This window comes from Neoarius graeffei, chromosome 20 (assembly GCF_027579695.1).
Source record: "Neoarius graeffei isolate fNeoGra1 chromosome 20, fNeoGra1.pri, whole genome shotgun sequence".
Classification (NCBI taxonomy): Eukaryota; Metazoa; Chordata; class Actinopteri; order Siluriformes; family Ariidae; genus Neoarius; species Neoarius graeffei.
Window position 1 is genome coordinate 38,132,630 of NC_083588.1, and position 18,799 is coordinate 38,151,428.

At 40.5% G+C, this 18,799-nt stretch overlaps 1 protein-coding gene across 3 annotated transcripts in view; it reads right to left on the reverse strand.

Annotated features, from left to right (window-relative positions):
• Positions 1-18,799, reverse strand: part of rfx1a (regulatory factor X, 1a (influences HLA class II expression)) — a 51,455-nt gene that overhangs the window by 17,685 nt on the left and 14,971 nt on the right. Inside the window, exons 5-12 of one of the 3 annotated variants that reach the window (XM_060901647.1) lie at positions 18,603-18,691; positions 15,073-15,442; positions 13,997-14,178; positions 12,259-12,378; positions 5,063-5,193; positions 3,144-3,262; positions 2,864-2,973; positions 1,547-1,698 (exon numbers count right to left, since the gene is read on the reverse strand). In XM_060901647.1, the coding sequence (XP_060757630.1) occupies positions 1,547-1,698; positions 2,864-2,973; positions 3,144-3,262; positions 5,063-5,193; positions 12,259-12,378; positions 13,997-14,178; positions 15,073-15,442; positions 18,603-18,691 (1,273 nt within the window). Of the gene's footprint in view, positions 1-1,546; positions 1,699-2,863; positions 2,974-3,143; positions 3,263-5,062; positions 5,194-12,258; positions 12,379-13,996; positions 14,197-15,021; positions 15,443-18,602; positions 18,692-18,799 lie in introns of all 3 variants that reach the window. The other 2 variants (XM_060901646.1, XM_060901645.1) reach the window with 2 other exon arrangements.

Here is an 18,799-nt window from a genome sequence, read left to right on the forward strand (position 1 = left end):
TGTGATGGTATGAGGGTGCATGACATGGGTAGCTTGTACATCTGGGAAGGCATCATTAATACTAAATGATATACCCACATTTCAGAGCAATATGCTGCTATCCAGACAAAATCTTTTTCAGGGAAGGGCTCCCTTCTTTCAGTAAGACAATGCCAAACCGCTTTCTGCACATATTAAAACTGCATGGCTCTGTAGTAAAAGAGTCCAGGTGCTAAACTGGCCTGCCCGCAGTCCAGACCTGTCTCCCGTTTAAAACATTTGGCACATTATGAAGTGCAAAATATGACAAAGGAGACCCCGAACTGTTGAGCAACTGAAATTGTATATCAGGCAAGAATGGGACAACATTTCTATTTCAAAACTACAGCAATTGGTCTCCTCAGTTCCCAAACGTTTACAGAGTGTTGTTAAAAGTAGAGGTGATGCAACACAGTGGTAAACATGCCCCTGTCCCAACTTTTTTGAAACGTGTTGCTGACATCAAATTCAAAATGAGCATCAATTTTTCAAAAAACAATAACATTTCTCAGTTTCAACATTTGATATATTGGGTTTCCAAGATTTGCAAATTATTGCATTCTGTTTTTTATTTACGTTTTACACAGCATCCTAAATTTATGGAATTGGGGTTCTACAAATCAGACTCTCTCTTATTGCTCTTCGTGGTCCATGGTAATCACACATGTTACAGGTGCTGTAAATAACGATGAAATAACACCAGAGTATTCTTTAAAATATTTTCAGTATTGTCAAGATAAACTCTAATGTGCAAAATCGCACTGTTCTTGTGCTACCCTGATTGGTTCCTGTATCAGGAACTTGGCCAGGATTTTGGTACCTTTGGAATCTGATTGGTATCCAAAATAGAGTATTAATATTACTCATGATAATAACATTTAATTATGTCTCATTTTTTAAATCCAATTTTTAAAAAAATATTTCAGAAGCTGATATTATAAAGAATAATAAACATCTGGACTGTACTTGTGATATGACAATATAATGCATTATATTGTTTTTTCAAACCATGTATGACTACAGGTATCTGTTTTTTGGTACTCATCCATACTAATTGTGATACTAATACCAAAATGGGTAAACTACTTTGACAGCAATCAGGAGCCGTTGAAGTATCAGTAATCAGCAATTCAGGGAAGATTTTATTAAGCTCTGTTTACAGAGTACGGTGTTTAAACATGAGGATGGCTGGTCCGAGTACGCAGAGCAGCACCAATAAGCATGGTCATTAAAAATCAGCCCAAGGTTCTCTGAAGTACACCTTGACTTATGAGAAATGTGAAGAGGGGAAAGGAAGTGTGTGTTTCTCAGTGCTCAAAAATGAGAAGTGCTCCCAATACACTACAGTTTCTCTTCATTAATCATATATTACATCCAGATTGCTGTAGTTTCATATTATAACTTCATGAGTTGGCAACATGGTATTATGTAATATCAGATGTTGGTATTGAAGCAGTTCTATGAGTACAAGTACAATTAAATGACTTTGATATTGGAGTGAGAGGTGTGAGTTTAAAAGCTGACTCACTGGGTATGGGTCTCAGTACGTCTGGGATGAGGATCTCCACCAGGCCCTGATACAGCGTGTTGTCACAGTCACGGCTCCAACGCAGTGCTGGTTCATATTTGCACAGCAGTACCAGGCATGACTTGGGCAGCCGCTTCTCTGACTCATCATGACTAAAAAATAAGCAAAGAACAAGTGGCTTCCATCAATTTCCTCCCAAAGCCATATCTGTTCGTTCTCTCCTACAGATTCTCTCTTTGAGCATCTGGATTGTTTGGCTTTGCTAATCTATTGCTAACTTCACTCTAATAAAAGTGGATGGATGGATAGATAACTTTGTCATTCACCTGTACATTCAAAATGCACATTTGAACGGAATTTTGTTCCAATGGCTTACATCAATATAACTGTCACATAATCCAGTAACCAAAAATACCAAATTTGCAAGTAAATACTAAAAAAAAACAAAAAAAACCCTAAATTAAACAAGATCAACTGTGAGCTACTGCTCACTTATGTATAGCCCCACCCTCACTTATATCAGAATGCAAGCAATCGAAGGAATAAGACACTTATTATGAATGTTGACGTCAACAAATAATTAACCCTGAAACAAGTAAGTAAAGAGCAGTGTTCTCCCCAGGGATTTCAAATAGCATCCTGGTAAACTGTCATTTATGAAATAGCATTTTGCTTCTTGAAATAGCGTCAAAATCCACCCTATAGGTTTCGTAAATACATTCAGTCGGTAAACAGGAAGTCGATGTGCAACAGACCTGAAAACGGAACACATGGTATAGAACCCCAAGCTGAAGCTCAGTACCAACTATCAAGCAGTTGTGATTTGTAGTTGCTGAGAAAAATGCTACGAAAATTTTGTAAATACACACTATATGTTTCGTAAATACATTCAGTCGGTAAACAGGATGTCAATGTGCGACAGACCTGAAAACGGCATACACGGTATAGAACCCCAAGCTGAAGCTCGGTAACAAATATCAAGTGGCTATGATTTGTGGTTGCTGAGAAAAAGGGTGTTTCGGACGGACGGAAATACAGATGGATGGACGCACAGAGGTAAAAAAAAAAAAAAAAAAAAAAAACAGTATTCCCCCCCCCTTCGGAGCGGGGATATAATAATATTTTATAGAATAGAATATACCAACTATACTAGATATACTAAATATATTGCACAATAAAGAATTTATAGCAGCATGTAAGATATAGTCCACATAGTAAGGTCTTGTCCACATGAGCCACAGGACTGCTTAAATTTACTTACATTTTTCACTTTTGCTTTAAAGCATAACATGAAGCATCAGTGTGCGTCATACTCACACAGCCAGCGTGGCTGGATCTCCTGCCTGGCTCTCGCTAAACCTCCAGAATGTTTTCCACAGTGTCTCCACCAGTGTGAACTGCAGGTTCACCATGACGTCCAGGATGGCCTGAGGGAACGCAGAAAGCACACAACATCCACAGTCTGAGCTGCTTATATTTCAAATTCAATCATGAAAAACGATCAAATTTATTCTATAAAGACTTGGCTATAAATGGTTTCCTCTGGGTCACATTCAGATACAGAGGCAGACTGGAGGCAGACAGATTGCTGGGTTACCTCGCAGTGCTCTCTGTAGAGTAGCTGAAAGCTCTTAATGTGTTCCAGCTCAATGCCCTCTGGCAAAGGTTTGCCCTGCAAGTCAATTTCAGGAAACTCTGGGAGAGCACGGGATGCATCTGCACACACAGGCACACAGGAAATCAATCAGAAAAACTAACTTCATTCATTTGGTTTGCCCTTAACGTGTGTCCTTAAATTCCACACTGTTGCATATTACTTCCTGCATTCTTTACCATTTTACAAATATTTAGCTCTTTGAAATTTGCATGGCTTGCAGTGATACAAAGTCTTCAACATTCATTTGGGCCTTTCCAAACTGTAATTGCATGTGTATACATATAGACTAATGAGTCAAACATGATCTGATTATTCGCGGAAGCCATGGCTTAATGGTTAAAGAAGAAACTTTGGGACGAAAAGGTTGCTGGTTCAATTCCCTGGACCAGCAGGAATGGCTGAAATACCCTTGAGCAAGGCACCTAACCCCCAACTGTTGCTCTGGATAAGAGCATCTGCTAAATGCCTGTAATATAACATAATTTGACAGTTACTAGATTATTCAAGTGGTAAACAGCATACTAACATACACTACTGCTAATTGGATTAAAGCCACTAATCAGGTTAATCACATAGAGAAACGCTGTTCCAGAAACACTACACATTATAATTGAGTTCATTTAACTCTACACCTGCAAAATTTATTTTAGAAAAATGCAGCAGAAAGGTTCAAATTTACATCATATCCTTTTCCTAAAGTTTTGCATACTCTACATACAAAACTACACTACCATTCAAAAGTTTGGGGTCACTTTGAAATTTCCTTATTTTTGAAAGAAAAGCACTGTTCTTTTCAATGAAGATCACTTTAAACTAATCAGAAATACACTCTATTCATTGCTAATGTGGTAAATGACTATTCTAGCTGCAAATGTCTGGTTTTTGGTGCAATATCTCCATAGGTGTATAGAGGCCCATTTCCAGCAACTCTCACTCCAGTGTTCTAATGGTACAATGTGTTTGCTCATTGCCTCAGAAGGCTAATGGATGATTAGAAAACCCTTGTACAATCATGTTAGCACAGCTGAAAACAGTTTAGCTCTTTAGAGAAGCTATAAAACTGACCTTCCTTTGAGCAGATTGAGTTTCTGGAGCATCACATTTGTGGGGTCGATTAAATGCTCAAAATGGCCAGAAAAATGTCTTGACTATATTTTCTATTCATTTTACAACTTATGGTGGTAAATAAAAGTGTGACTTTTCATGGAAAACACAAAATTGTCTGGGTGACCCTAAACTTTTGAACGGTAGTGTATGTAGATATTTTTTAAAAATCTGATTATGGACCAACAAGCACATGGAACTCTTTGATCAAATGATCAGATATTTTGCCACAAGCTTATTTTGTATTTGAAATCTGATCTCAGCAACACATTTCAAAAAAGTTGGGACAGGGGGTGAAAAAGTTGTGTAATTCTAAAAACAAACTCATTTGGTTAATTGGTAACAGGTCAGTAAGATGATTGAGTATAAAAAGAGCATCCCAGAGAGGTTGAATCTCTCAGAAGTAAAGATGGGGAGGGGTTCACAGCTCTGTGAAAGACTGAGTGGTCAAACAGTGAAACAATTTAAGAATAACGTTCCTCAATGTAAAATTGCATAGAATTTGGGGATCACATCATCTATGGTACATAATATCATTAAAAGATTCAGAGAATCTGGGGAAATCTCTGTATGCAGGAGACAAGGCTGAAAACTGACACTGGATGCCTGTGATCTTCAGACCCTCAGATGACACTGCATTAAAAGCAGACATGTGTCTGTAGTGGAAATATTTTGCCACAAGATTATTTTGTATTATTTTGTAAACCTGCTCATTAATGACGGCCAGTATGATCTGAATCTAGGTGTGTTCTTACCCAGGAACTGTTGGTACTGCTGCACCTGGGCACTGATGTCAGAAAGCCCTGAAGTCTGTTGTTGCTGCTGTTGTCCTGCCCCTGAAGACATCCCATTGGTCATTCCTTCCATCTTCTGTACTGGCTTCAACCTAAAGGGGTATGACATTAAGGGTAATTGACTGGTAATAAATATAAAACAACCATAAGGCAACCGAACACCTGTTGTAACTGAGACCGTATTCAGATCATCTTTTCAATCTTGAGTATCACAACAAGGTTTTTTCCTCACATGCATTTGCCCTTGAAATTTATGCTTGCTGTATTTTTATTATATGCACATCAACTGATTATACCTATTTTCTGTATTGTTACTCATTTCCATTTGTTTTATGCAAACTGTAGTTTCTGCATGAAAAATCAATGAGGGGGCGTGTTTAATTTCCTCAAAAGGCACAAGTTTGAACAGATACAGACCATGAGCTTTTGGTATTGTATTGGGAGGCATTATGGTGAATAAAGGCAGTTTGGAACATCAGTTATAAATATATATACAGTGCTCAGCGTAAATGAGTACACCCCCTTTGAAAAGTAACATTTTAAACAATATCTCAATGAACACAATTTCCAAAATGTTGACAAGACAAAATTTAATATAACATCTGTTTAACTTATAACGTGAAAGTAAGGTTAATAATGTAAACTTAGATTACACATTTTTCAGTTTTACTCAAATTAGGGTGGTGCAAAAATGAGTACACCCCACAACAAAAACTACTACATCTCGTACTTTGTATGGCCTCCATGATTTTTAATGACAGCACCAAGTCTTCTAGGCATGGAATGAACAAGTTGGTGACATTTTGCAACATCAATCTTTTTCCATTCTTCAACAATGACCTCTTTTAGTGACTGGATGCTGGATGGAGAGTGATGCTCAACTTGTCTCTTCAGAATTCCCCATAGGTGTTCGATCGGGTTCAGATCAGGAGACATACTTGGCCACTGAATCACTTTCACCCTGTTCTTCTTCAGAAATCCAACAGTGGCCTTAGATGTGTGTTTAGTCATGTTGGAAAAGTGCACGACGACCAAGGGCACGGAGTGATGGTAGCATCTTCTCTTTCAGTATAGAGCAATACATCTGTGAATTCATGATGCCATCAATGAAATGCAGCTCCCCGACACCAGCAGCACTCATGCAGCCCCACATAAGGACACTGCCACCACCATGTTTCACAGTAGGCACCATGCATTTTTCTTTGTATTCCTCACCTTTGCGACGCCATACAGTTTTGAAGCCATCAGTTCCAAAAACATTTATCTTGGTCTCATCACTCCAGAGTATAGAGTCCCAGTAGTCTTCATCTTTGTCAGCATGGGCCCTGGCAAACTCTAGGCGGGCTTTTTTGTGCCTGGGCTTTAGGAGAGGCTTCTTTCGTGGACGGCATTCATGCATGCCATTCCTCTGCAGTGTACGCCGTGTTGTGTCATGGGAAATAGTCACCCCAGTTTGGCTTTCTACTTCTTTAGGTAACTGCAGTGAACTTGCATGCCGATTTTCTTCAACCCTTCTCATCAGAAGACGCTCCTGTCGAGGTGTTAACTTCCGTGGACGACCTGGACGTCTCTGTGAGATGGTTGCACTTCCATCTTTCTTAAATTTTTGCACCACTTTTGCTACAGTATTCTGACTGATAAGTAAAGCTTTGCTGATCTTCTTGTAGCCTTCACCTTTGTGGTGGAAAGAAATTATTTTCTTTGGGGAATTCTGAAGAGACAAGTTGAGCATCACTCTCCATCCAGCATCCAGTCACTAAAAGAGGTCATTGTTGAAGAATGGAAAAAGATTGATGTTGCAAAATGTCGTCAACTTGTTCATTCCATGCCTAGAAGACTTGGTGCTGTCATTAAAAATCATGGAGGCCATACAAAGTACTAGATGTAGTAGTTTTTGTTGTGGGGTGTACTCATTTTTGCACCACCCTAATTTGAGTAAAACTGAAAAAATGTGTAATCTAAGTTTATATTATTAACCTTACTTTCACGTTATAAGTTAAACAGATGTTATATTAAACTTTGTCTTGTCAACATTTTGGAAATTGTTTGTGTTTATTGAGATATTGTTTAAAATGTTACTTTTCAAAGGGGGTGTACTCATTTATGCTGAGCACTATATATATATATATATATATATATATATATATATATATATATATATATATATATATATATATATATATATAAAATGTCTGTGTATGTGTGTCACGCCACAGGATTTTTGCACCAGATGTGTTGTTTACAGAATGCGTAGAAACAGTGTTGAAAAGCGTGCAATATTTTGCACCACTTTTGCTGTCTGATCTAGTAACCATCAACAAATAATCACTTCAACAGTGCCACTACAGGATACATTTACGACTTTTAACATCATCCATGACTGTGTTGGACTGAAGCTGGTTCTAGAGGACTTGAGACAGGGACTCGTTTTAAATGACTACTGTATAGTTACTATCCAGAACCAGAAACGAGCCAACACTCGACACTGTCCATTCATTGTACATGTACTGACTGATTCTGAGGTCATGCCCTGTGTCTGAAATCACTCCCTACTCACTATATAGTGAGTTTGCCATTTTGTAGTGCTATCCGAATGTATAGTGAGAATTACTACACCCTATATAGTGCAATCAAAGTATCCTACAATGCATCACAAAAAGTAGTGTACAACCGACGGTCACTAACCAAGCAATATATCCCATCATGCATCGTAGTCGCGCTGAAATAAATAAAATCAAAAGACTCAAATTTGATTTAATAAAAGGTAGCGGCAGAGAAGAAAGTATTCAGCCTTGATTTAAAAGAACTGAAAGATGCAGGTACTTTGTATTGATTAATGTGGGAAATACGCTCAGTATAATATGTATTTATCATTTTGAAAACTCACCAGCCGACTGATCTGGCACGTTTTAATTGTGCGACAGTAATGACGTAAATAACAGCGCAATGGAGTAGTGTCCGAAAGTGTTTTTTTTTTTTTCATTTTATCAATGAGCTCACTATATAGTCCTCTATAGTAATTCCCTATATACAGTGCCTTGCATAAGTATTCATCCCCCTTGGTGTTTGTCCTGTTTTGTCACATTACAAGCTGGAATGGATTTTTGGAGGGTTAGCACCATTTGATTTACACAACATGCCTACCACTTTAAAGGTGCACATTGTTTTTTTATTGTGATACAAACAATAATCAAGATGAAAAAACAGAAATCTGGAGTGTGCAGAAGTATTCACCGTTTCCCATGATGGCCAAACAGATCTATTTTAGTCTCATTTGACCAGAGAATCTTCTTCCATGTGTTTGGGGAGTCTGCCACATGCTGTTGGGTAAACTCCAAACGTGTTTTCTTAAGCAATGACTTTTTTCTGGCCACTCTCCCATAAAGCCCCATTCTGTGAAGTGTACGGCTTAAAGTGGTCCTATGGACAGATACTCCCATCTCCGCTGTGGATCTCTGCAGCTCCTTCAGTGTTATCTTTGGTGTTTTGTTTGCATCTCTGATTAATGCCCTCCTTGCCTGGTCTGTGAGTTTTGATGGACGGCCTTCTCTTGTCAGGTTTGCAGTGGTGCCATATTCTTTCCATTTTGCTATAATGGATTTAATGGTGCTCCCTGGGATATTCAAAGTTTGGGATATTTTTTTATAACCCAACCCTGATCTATACTTCTCTACAACTTTGTCTCTGACCTGTTTGGAGGCTCACTGTAAAAAATGTCCGTAGAATTAACAGTGAATTTATGTAAAATCATGGCATAAAAAAACTGTAAATACGAAAACAATGAAGCAGTGTGTAATTTACATCAATATACTGTAAAACTCCTAACCAACTCCTAACCACTGTTAATTTAACAGTAAGAATATGTTGATCATATTTTTTGTAGAATTTACAAATTGTTGTAGTTTAAACACAGACAAACTGTAATACTAAAACAGAATGTGATAGTTAAAATTACATCATCTCATCTCATTATCTCTAGCCGCTTTATCCTTCTACAGGGTCGCAGGCAAGCTGGAGCCTATCCCAGCTGACTACGGGCGAAAGGCGGGGTACACCCTGGACAAGTCGCCAGGTCATCACAGGGCTGACACATAGACACAGACAACCATTCACACCTACGGTCAATTTAGAGTCACCAGTTAACCTAACCTGCATGTCTTTGGACTGTGGGGGAAACCGGAGCACCCGGAGGAAACCCACGCGGACACGGGGAGAACATGCAAACTCCGCACAGAAAGGCCCTCGCCGGCCACGGGGCTCGAACCCAGGACCTTCTTGCTGTGAGGCGACAGCGCTAACCACTACACCACCGTGCCGCCCCAATTACATCATTGCCCTGTTAAAAAAAATTTTAAAATGTCAGTAGAGGTTCTCCGGCACATTTCGTAAAACTCTAAATCAAATAAAATATCTGTCTAGTAGATCATTGCTTGTAACCATCATTTTGGAGCCACAAAAACCAATAATCGAGAACACTCGCAATTCATTCCTAGATGCTTTTTTATTGTACAATGAATATCCGTAAAATTAACAGTTATGTATTGATTATTGTACATTGAATACCTGTAAAATTTACATTTAGTTATCATTAATTGTACATGGAATCCCAGTGAAATGTACAAGTTATTCTGTAATGTTGTTTACATTTCACTGTATTTTTAACAGGATTATTCTGGCAACCACAGCTGCCAGTGTTTCTCCGTAAAAACAACGGATTTTTTTTTTTTACAGCGCTCCTTGGTTTTCATGTTGCTTGCTTATTAAGGCCTCTGCATGCTCTTGCGACAAGGCTTTTGCAGATAGCTTTTCGCAGACAGTTGTAATTTATCGTTGAGCGGGGAGTAATAGGCGTGCGCGATGTTATTCACCGCCACAACGCAAGGGGGCGCGAAGTTGCGAAATCGCTAGGAGTAGTTGGTGGGTGTGGTTAGTGGAGTGTTTATCCTCCGGTTACTTATAATGACTAGAACTGGAGTCGTATAGATGTACGTACTTCCTCACTTCCTCGATCAACCGCTCTTCGTGCTGCTCCATCTTCGCTCATGTTTTTAAAAATGGTGGTCGTGAAAACAAACCAAACCGGGAAAGTAGGGAAGCGGTAGTGCGTGTACAGCGGATGTAGAGTGGACCAATCAGAGCCCTCTTGTCTGCGACGCTGTCTGTGAGGCTTCTGCGGTGGTCACAATTTTTGGGAGGTGCGCGCAGAGCGTCTGCGAAGGGGAGGGGGCTACGTAGACGCCATCTGCAACGCCATCTGCGAGGACTGCGTTGTCAGCATAAATTGGCCTTTATTAGTGTTGCAGAGTCCAGGTCCTTCCAGAACAGGTTGATTTATACAGACATCATGTGACAGATCATGTGACACTTTGCACACAGGTGGATCTTAATCAACCAATTGTGTGACTTATCAAGTGAATTGGTTGGAGCAGCTCTTATTTAGGGGTTTCATACGAAAGGGGGTGAATACTTCTGCACACTCCAGATTTCTGTTTTTTCATCTTAATTATTGTTTGTGTCACAATAAAAAAACAATTTTCACCTTTCAAGTTGTAGGCATGTTGTGTAAATCAAATGGTGCTAACCCTCCAAAAATTCATTTTAATTCCAGCTTGCAATACGACAAAACAGGACAAACACCAAGGGGGATGAATACTTTTGCAAGGCACTGTAGTGAGTAGGGAGTAGTGAATGAGTGAGTGGTTTTGGACACAGGGCTGGTCTCCAGGTTTTCAACACTGCATGTTCAGAAGTTAGAAAGAATAAAAACACATTTTACGGCTCTCTTGTATCAACAACAGTTCTAGTTTTGTTGGTAGCATTTGGTACAGGTTAACGTTGGTCCAGTGTTAGAAACAGACCATCAGCGACTAATATTCTGACATAATTGGCACAGTGCCAAGAATGAATTTGGCATGGTGCCAACCAATCAGTGAAGCATCAAGTTAAATGATCTCTAGCTGCTTTGCAAATCCAGAGTAAAACTGGTGTCATTCTGGTCCAAAAATACACTTTAGACCTCACTGAAACATCATGTACATCATGGACTTTTTCAAGGCTTTCGGCCTGGAAAATGGACCATTTTGGGTTGCACGCACGTGATTTCATGTCAGATTTACAGTAAGTTCCCTTGGTCCAATTTCACTTTGGTTTGTATTTCCTGCATACGGAGGCTTGGTAGCGTAATGCAGCAGGTATAACTCATCTCATCTCATTATCTCTAGCCGCTTTATCCTGTTCTACAGGGTTGCAGGCAAGCTGGAGCCTATCCCAGCTGACTACGGGCGAAAGGCGGGGTACACCCTGGACAAGTCGCCAGGTCATCACAGGGCTGACACACAGACACAGACAACCATTCACACTCACATTCACACCTACGGTCAATTTAGAGTCACCAGTTAACCTAACCTGCACTGCACGTCTTTGGACTGTGGGGGAAACCGGAGCACCCGGAGGAAACCCACGCGGACACGGGGAGAACATGCAAACTCCGCCGGCCACAGGGCTCGAACCCGGACCTTCTTGCTGTGAGGCGACAACGCTAACCACTACACCACCGTGCCGCCCCAGGTATAACTCAAAATCCATAATCTGAGCATCTGGTATGAAAATCTGGTGGACTGACACATTATATACGCATTTCTAAAACATCTAATTAAAATGCATATATCAGGCGTCCTGAAGTGCTTTACGTTCTCTGATTTTAATCTGTTTTAAATGCATCTTGGGTGCTTTTAAGCCTGTATAGTTATTGCAAGGTCTGGCTGCTTGAATGTAAAATCTATTCCATTTTATTGGCAAAAAGCATGTTTCCATGTAGCAGCAATCAGCAGCACTAAAGGGCAAGACTAATTTATTCCAATTGAGATTTGCTATGTTTTTGTTACAGTAATTACAGTTTTGCATCAAAAAAGCATCATTTCTCGTGTTTTTTTTTTCTTTTTTGTGATGGTGGTTCTTGTTGAATATAAGAGCAGATGATTTGAAAAGTCTTCAGCCAAGTACTTGCCAAGTAAAATATTTTAACTACTTTTTCATATGCTTGGACTTGAAGAGCCTCTGCACATGGATCTTAACTCATGGCAACATCCAAGTCCTGTATTTTCTCATGGACAATGTAGAGAATTAAAAAATAATGTAGAGAATGGAGGACAGATTACCTCTGTTTTTGGGAGAAGGGCTGCTGCCTCATTGCCAGGTGTTGTTGGTCCTCCATAAGCCGGAGCAGAGAGGAGCTAGCTTTAATCCTCAGCCCATAGTAGTGATATTTTGAGTTCCCTCTAAAAACAAAGATGATATGTGTCTGCCTGTGCATACATGTCTACACTGTGTGCACAATTATTAGGCAAGTTGTATTCCTGATGATTAATTTTATCGTTGAACAAATACAGTGCTCTCAGTCAATCCAAATTGTTAATAAACCTAAAACCAGAATGATTAACAAAGGAAAGGGGAGTTTAGGCCTTCTCAGGGGAATATACAAGTGTGCAGAATTATTATGCAACTAAATGAAAAGCTTAAAGTTTCCCATCTCACTTGTTTATTTTAATTTTCAGTGTAACAAATAAACAACTCAGAATTAACAAATAAACACTTCTAGCATTTCAAAAATATTCAGTGACCAATATAGCCACCCTTCTTTTCAATAACTGCCATGAGCCTTCCATCCAGTCTGTTAGTTTTTTGATTTGTTGACGATCAACTTTTTGTGCAGGAGCAACCACGGCCTCCCAAATGCTATTCAGAGTGGTGTATTGTCTTCCCTCGCTGTAAATCTCATGCTTAAGAAGGGGCCACAAGTACTCAATAGGGTTTAAGTCAGGTGAGGAAGGGGGCCATGTCATTACTTTGTCATCTTTAAGGCCTTTGTGGGCTCGCCAAGCAGTGGAGTACTTGGGTGCATGTGATGGTGCATTGTTCTGCATAACAATCATGGCCTTCTTGAATGATGCAGACTTCTTCCCATACCACTGCTTGAAGAATGTATCTTTTAGAAACTGGCAGTAGGTTTGGAAGTTGATGTTACGTCCATCTTCAACCTGAAATGGTCAAACTAGCTCATCCTTAATAATAGCAGCCCATGCCATTACCCCTCCATCACCTTGCTGGTGTCTGAGTCAAAGTGCCCTGTGTCCATTAGTTATCCAGCTATGGGCCCATCCATCTGGTCTATCCAGAGTCACTCTCATTTCATCCGTCCATAAAACCTTTGGAAAATCTGTCTTCAGATATTTCTTGGCCCAATCTTGACATTTCAACTTGTGAGTCTTGTTTAGTGGTGGTCGTGTTTCAGCCTTCCTTACCTTGGCCATGTCTCTGAGCACCGAACACCTTGTCCTTCTGGACACTCCAGGTCGGTTGCAGTTCTAGAATATTGTGGCACTGGAGGATAATGGGTTCCTGGTAGCTTCATGTTTAATCCTTCTCAAGTCTTTTGCGGTTAATTTGTGTCTTTTCTTCTCCACACATTTTTTGCGACCCTGTTGACTATTTGCAACAAAACGTTTGATTGTTTTGTGCTCACATTTCTATAGCTTAGCTATTTCAAGAGTGCTGCATCCCTCTGATAGGCATTTTACAATTTTTGTCTTTTCAGTGTCTGTTAAATCTCTTTTTTGGCCCATTTTGCCTGAGATAAAGAAGCTGCCTAATAATTATGCACACCTTAATATAGGGTATTAATGACTTTAGGTCACACCCTCCCTCATTACACAAATAAATACCACCTGAGAATGCTTAAATCCAATTAGCATTCAAGTGTATCTAGCTTGCGGTTGGAAAACATGCATAGAAATAATGGTAGGGTCAGAGTACTCACTTGCCTAATAATTGTGCACACAGTGTATGGATAGGGGTGTGAATATTTGCTGTTAATGTATCTTTTTTTTTTCTTTTTACCGAGTACCCAGGCGCCTCGTCCTCAGGCCCATGAAGACGGAGCGGATGAGTTTTCCGAAGGAGGCAGCATTGACGGGCTCCAGTTTCTGCTCCTGGCAGTGTAGCAGGTAGTGGCAGTAGAGCGTGGAGCGTGGCAGGCTCACACCCTCTGCCGTCTCATAATTATCCAACAACCACTGCACCTGAGGGCCAGAGGACAGCTGCAAGGATGAGACACACACACAGCCACACGCACACTCAGACAGAGAGCCCAGGAATACCTGACACACACACGCAGACAAGGACAGGATACACATAGCCACACGTTTGCATGCACTTTCCCACTCATGCATACACATGCTGACAGAGATATGTCAGAATGACATGACATGTGAAACCCAAGTGACTTACAACCTTAAGTCATACAGTGGCACCATCCTGTGCTGTATATATACCCCAGTGACGTCATGTACACACACACACACACATGCTTATCAGTCATATCTTTCAGCGTGCCGTCGCATACAAATATGGGTATGCAACAACATGTAACCAATGGGATGCCTATGGCTTTGTGTGATTCTCCTAACAGTTGTGTTTGAAGGCCTTTTGAGTGAATATGAATATCAAAGGTGATTCTCTTCTAGCATGCAATTTATGATATGAAACATGCTGAAGTTATGATTAAATTCTATATTTGAATTGGATGAACATGACAGCACAGTGAAAGAAGGAAATCTGTGCTAGTGCTGTGATAGAATACATTTGAATTAATGAATATTTTATGCATACAGAGTCTGCTTCTGTTACTGTTTCTCTGTAAACTTCAGTAAATTTTATATTCCATTGCACCTAATGGCAGAGGTTCAGTGGCGACTTTCTGACTCCCTCTGCTCTTTGACTGTGCTCTCTGATGCGTGAAAGGGAACGATGAACACATCATCGTTCTGTTACTGGAAAGGGTGAAGGTGGCGGAGTGAGTGACAGGTGTAGTCGAGCGGTTGGGCTCCGCTCTTCTCCTTTATGAGTTTTTTCCGCGGTCATACCTTTTTGTCTGCAGACGGCACGCTATTCTCCTCTCCCTCGCTAATACTCACAGTGGCCGGGGAGACGCGAGCATTTTGTGAGTAACTCTGGCCGTTTCCACTGCTGCTGCTGGTACCTCCGCCACTGCTGAGCATGTAGCCTCCCTGAATCACGTAGCTGCCACTGCTCCCGTTAGCCCCGCCTCCTCCGTCCCCAGAGCCATTAGCAGCCGTCCCAGACACCGCGATTACTGCTGTGGCTCCACCCCCTGTTCCAGGCGTGGCACTAGTCACAATCTGCCCCGTCCCCGTCACAAAGCCTGTATTCACAGGGGAGGCAGCCTGGGAGGCAGAGACACTGACACTGGTGCTTTCATAATACTGAGCACCACTGGTCTGAGTGTACAAGGGACTGTCAGTGTACACAAAACTGCCGGAACGTCTAAGAAGAGGTTTAAAAAAAAAAAAAAAAAAAAAACACACACAAAGAATTATTATCAACAAATTTGTAAAATAAACTGCCTCATATATATCACTCATTCAGGCTACTTCACTTGAACCTTATAAAAGAAGCAGTTTGTAATTTTTAGGGCCTTCTACTGGCTAGGAGGCAAATTACAATTGTAAAGCAAACAAGCCTTGACCCTTCTGTCCAACTGACCCCAACCCCTCTGGTGAAAATACGTATGCCTCATGAATTGCCATTTAAAGTGCATATCCTGGACCAATTTCATTTTTTTTTATATGAAGGTATGTCCCTTTACACACTCATCCAGAAGGGTAATTTTGCACAAGGCCATCTGTCTACAGCAGAAAAAAATAACAAAACACGTCTAGAAAAATCCCAAGGGAGTCTGGAGCCAGATTCGTGACGTCACCTGCGGAAGCGCCAGCAGGCTGCGAGAGCTTGCACGGTTTCAGTGCACAGCCTGTGTAGACCAAGTTTAGCAGCTAGCGATTTTGCATTGAAATATGGAATTGTCACCTGAGCGCAATGTTACTTCACCTTTGGATGAAGAATATAATGAGATGTCAGAATTATTTCTTACCCTGGCAACAGTCAACTTGTGAATTGCCGATTTTCTTGGTCTTTTTCTCGGCTCTGCTTGGTCCTCGGCTTCGAGGGCCTCAGTGGATGCGGCACTTCGCCTTCTGTCAGGGGAGACAAACACGGCTGGCTCCTTTGGTGACGCTGACACAGATGGAGACGGTGTTGCTTTGGGCATTCTGACAGATGGAACTGCGTCTTTTTTCAGATCAAGTTGCTTCGCGAAGCCCATTTCCCACTGCAAATAGTTCTCAAAGTCGTCGGGCCTTGTGAAGTGAGCACCGCAAATAATGCTGTAGTCTGTAGCATGTAGCCAATTTTTCCGGGCGCCTCGCACGAAGCGCTCCCATTTCTCTCTCATTGTCCGGTCTTTTGGAAAACGATGAGTACTAATCCCATCAAGATTGGTGTTGCTACACCCACCTACGATACATCTGTTAACCATTTTAATAATTACGTGGTAACGTTGAAGAAATTTGCAGAAAACCACCAGGTCATTTTCTCATAAACAAACCAGCGCTGACGTAGGATTCAGAGGGAGGCGTCCCGCACGTGACGTCACGAAAATCAATGTTTCCCGGGAAATCCAAATGCCAAGTTTTTTCAGAGGCGGACCAATTCGCCTCAAATGGCTTGATTTCAACTGAATTTTTCTGGTATTGCGCAAGGTAAAAAAATTGCACAAAATGCAAAATGTGACAGATATTTGACCAAAGTTTAATATAAAATAGAAGAATTACATTGATCTTGCTCCTGAATTTACCCGTGATATGCACTTTAAGGTCTGATTATTACGTCCACATCTTTGTAACATAATCACACGTAACATGAGCACGTGTACTTGAACGTACAGAAAAAACGATATGAGTAAAGTTCTGGATCAGAATTGAAGCTATTGGTAGCAATATTACCTAGAAATAGATCTTGTATTGGCCAGTTTCTCTAGAAAAAAAACAACATGCATGTTCGGCAAGTTTTTGCAGGTTTGCAAAAGTGGCAGTAAAATGATGCAGACATCCAAAAAATACATGCAACTACAGGGAGCTAGAAATCAGCCTTGAGCCTGAGCAACTCCAGCTGGGAGCGGAGCTTATTTCTGAGTTTGAACAAAACGTATGCAATAGTTTGAAATCAAGACACTCCTCGGCTTTTCTACATGCCGTTTTTGCCAATCAGGTTTTTCTGTGATATCTTTGAAATTAGACTACAGACTATAGAGCCTTTATTAGACCATTAAAGGGGAACTGAAGGCAATTTTTTTATTATCAAAATTCTATTTCTCTCATTTTATTAAATATAGGAATGCATTTTTGATAGCTATTTTTGTCACTGCTATAGCAAATTATGAGTGTTTGAAATGTGCTATGTAATATATCAGTCCATATGTCAAAGCAATGGCTGTAAACGAGATTCGTTGAGACCTGTGCGAGACATCGTAGGACGGAAGTAAAACGTACAGCGGAAATCAAACCCTGTGTCCGAAATCGCTCACTCGTTCACTACTCCGTATATAGGGAATTACTATAAAGAGGACTATATAGTGAGCTCATTGGTAAAATGAAAAAACGCTTTCAGACACTAGTCCGTCACACTGGCATTTACGTCATTACTGTCGCACAATTAAAACGTGCCAGATCAGGCGGCTGGTGGGTTTCAAAATAATAAATGCATGCATGTATTTTTGTGATAAATACATATTATACTGAGCGTATTTCCCACATTAATCAATACGAAGTACCTGCATCTTTCAGTTATTTTTTTTAAATCAAGGCTGAATACTTTCTTCTTTGCCGCTGCCTTTTATTAAATCAAATTTAAGAATTTTAATTTGATTTCTTTCAGTGCGACCGCAATGCATGATGCATATTGCTTTGGTTAGTGACCATCGTTGTACACTGCTTTTTGAGTGCACTATATAGGGTGTAAATAATCCTCACTAAGGTTTCGGACAGCACTACAACATGGCGTCCCCACTATATAGTGCCCTATACAGTGAGTAAGGAGCGATTTCAGACACAGGGAAAGTGACCAACATCTGCCGATGTTGTCAAAAGACGCGCGCCCCTCTTTCGAATGCTGATGTAATCAAGCCGGAAGTTTTGTTTGTTTTGATAGCAATCAGGAAAGTTGGAAAAAAGCAGGCAGTAATAGTCATGTAAACTCGTTTTTGTGCAATATTTTGTTTGGAAAACAGTTTTCAAAATGGCGGCACTGACACCTGGCTGACACGTCACGTTTCGAAGTCTCGCACAAGTCTCGTGAAGATCGTGCGGATAAGCGACGCCTGCCGTGGACCAAACGAACTAAATTCAACATGGCTAAAAACCGAACAGGCCGATAAGTATAATATTTAATTTCAATTAGTTGCCAATACGAGTCACGATATAAGGTCACTAAAACCGAAAACGTAATTGAATAACACGTTAATTAAGAAATAAAGCAAGTTTAAAACTGACTTCAGTTCCCCTTTAATCAGACCCTTTCTTTCTTTTTTTGTCTTTGATATGGCAACAATTCAAAAGAAAGTGAGTGTACTGTCTGCCCTGAAACTTACATGGTACTGGTAGTGTAGCTTGTGTCTCCTCCCTCTACATACTGCACCTGGTTAGTGTACACATGCTGCACGGGTACCTGCTGCAGCTGCTGCACATCCAAGTGCGTCAATGAGAAGACACACACACGCACACAAACAAACAAGCAAACACAGATGCTGACGTTAGAAAGTCCTGGTCAAAATAAGAACAGTTTCAC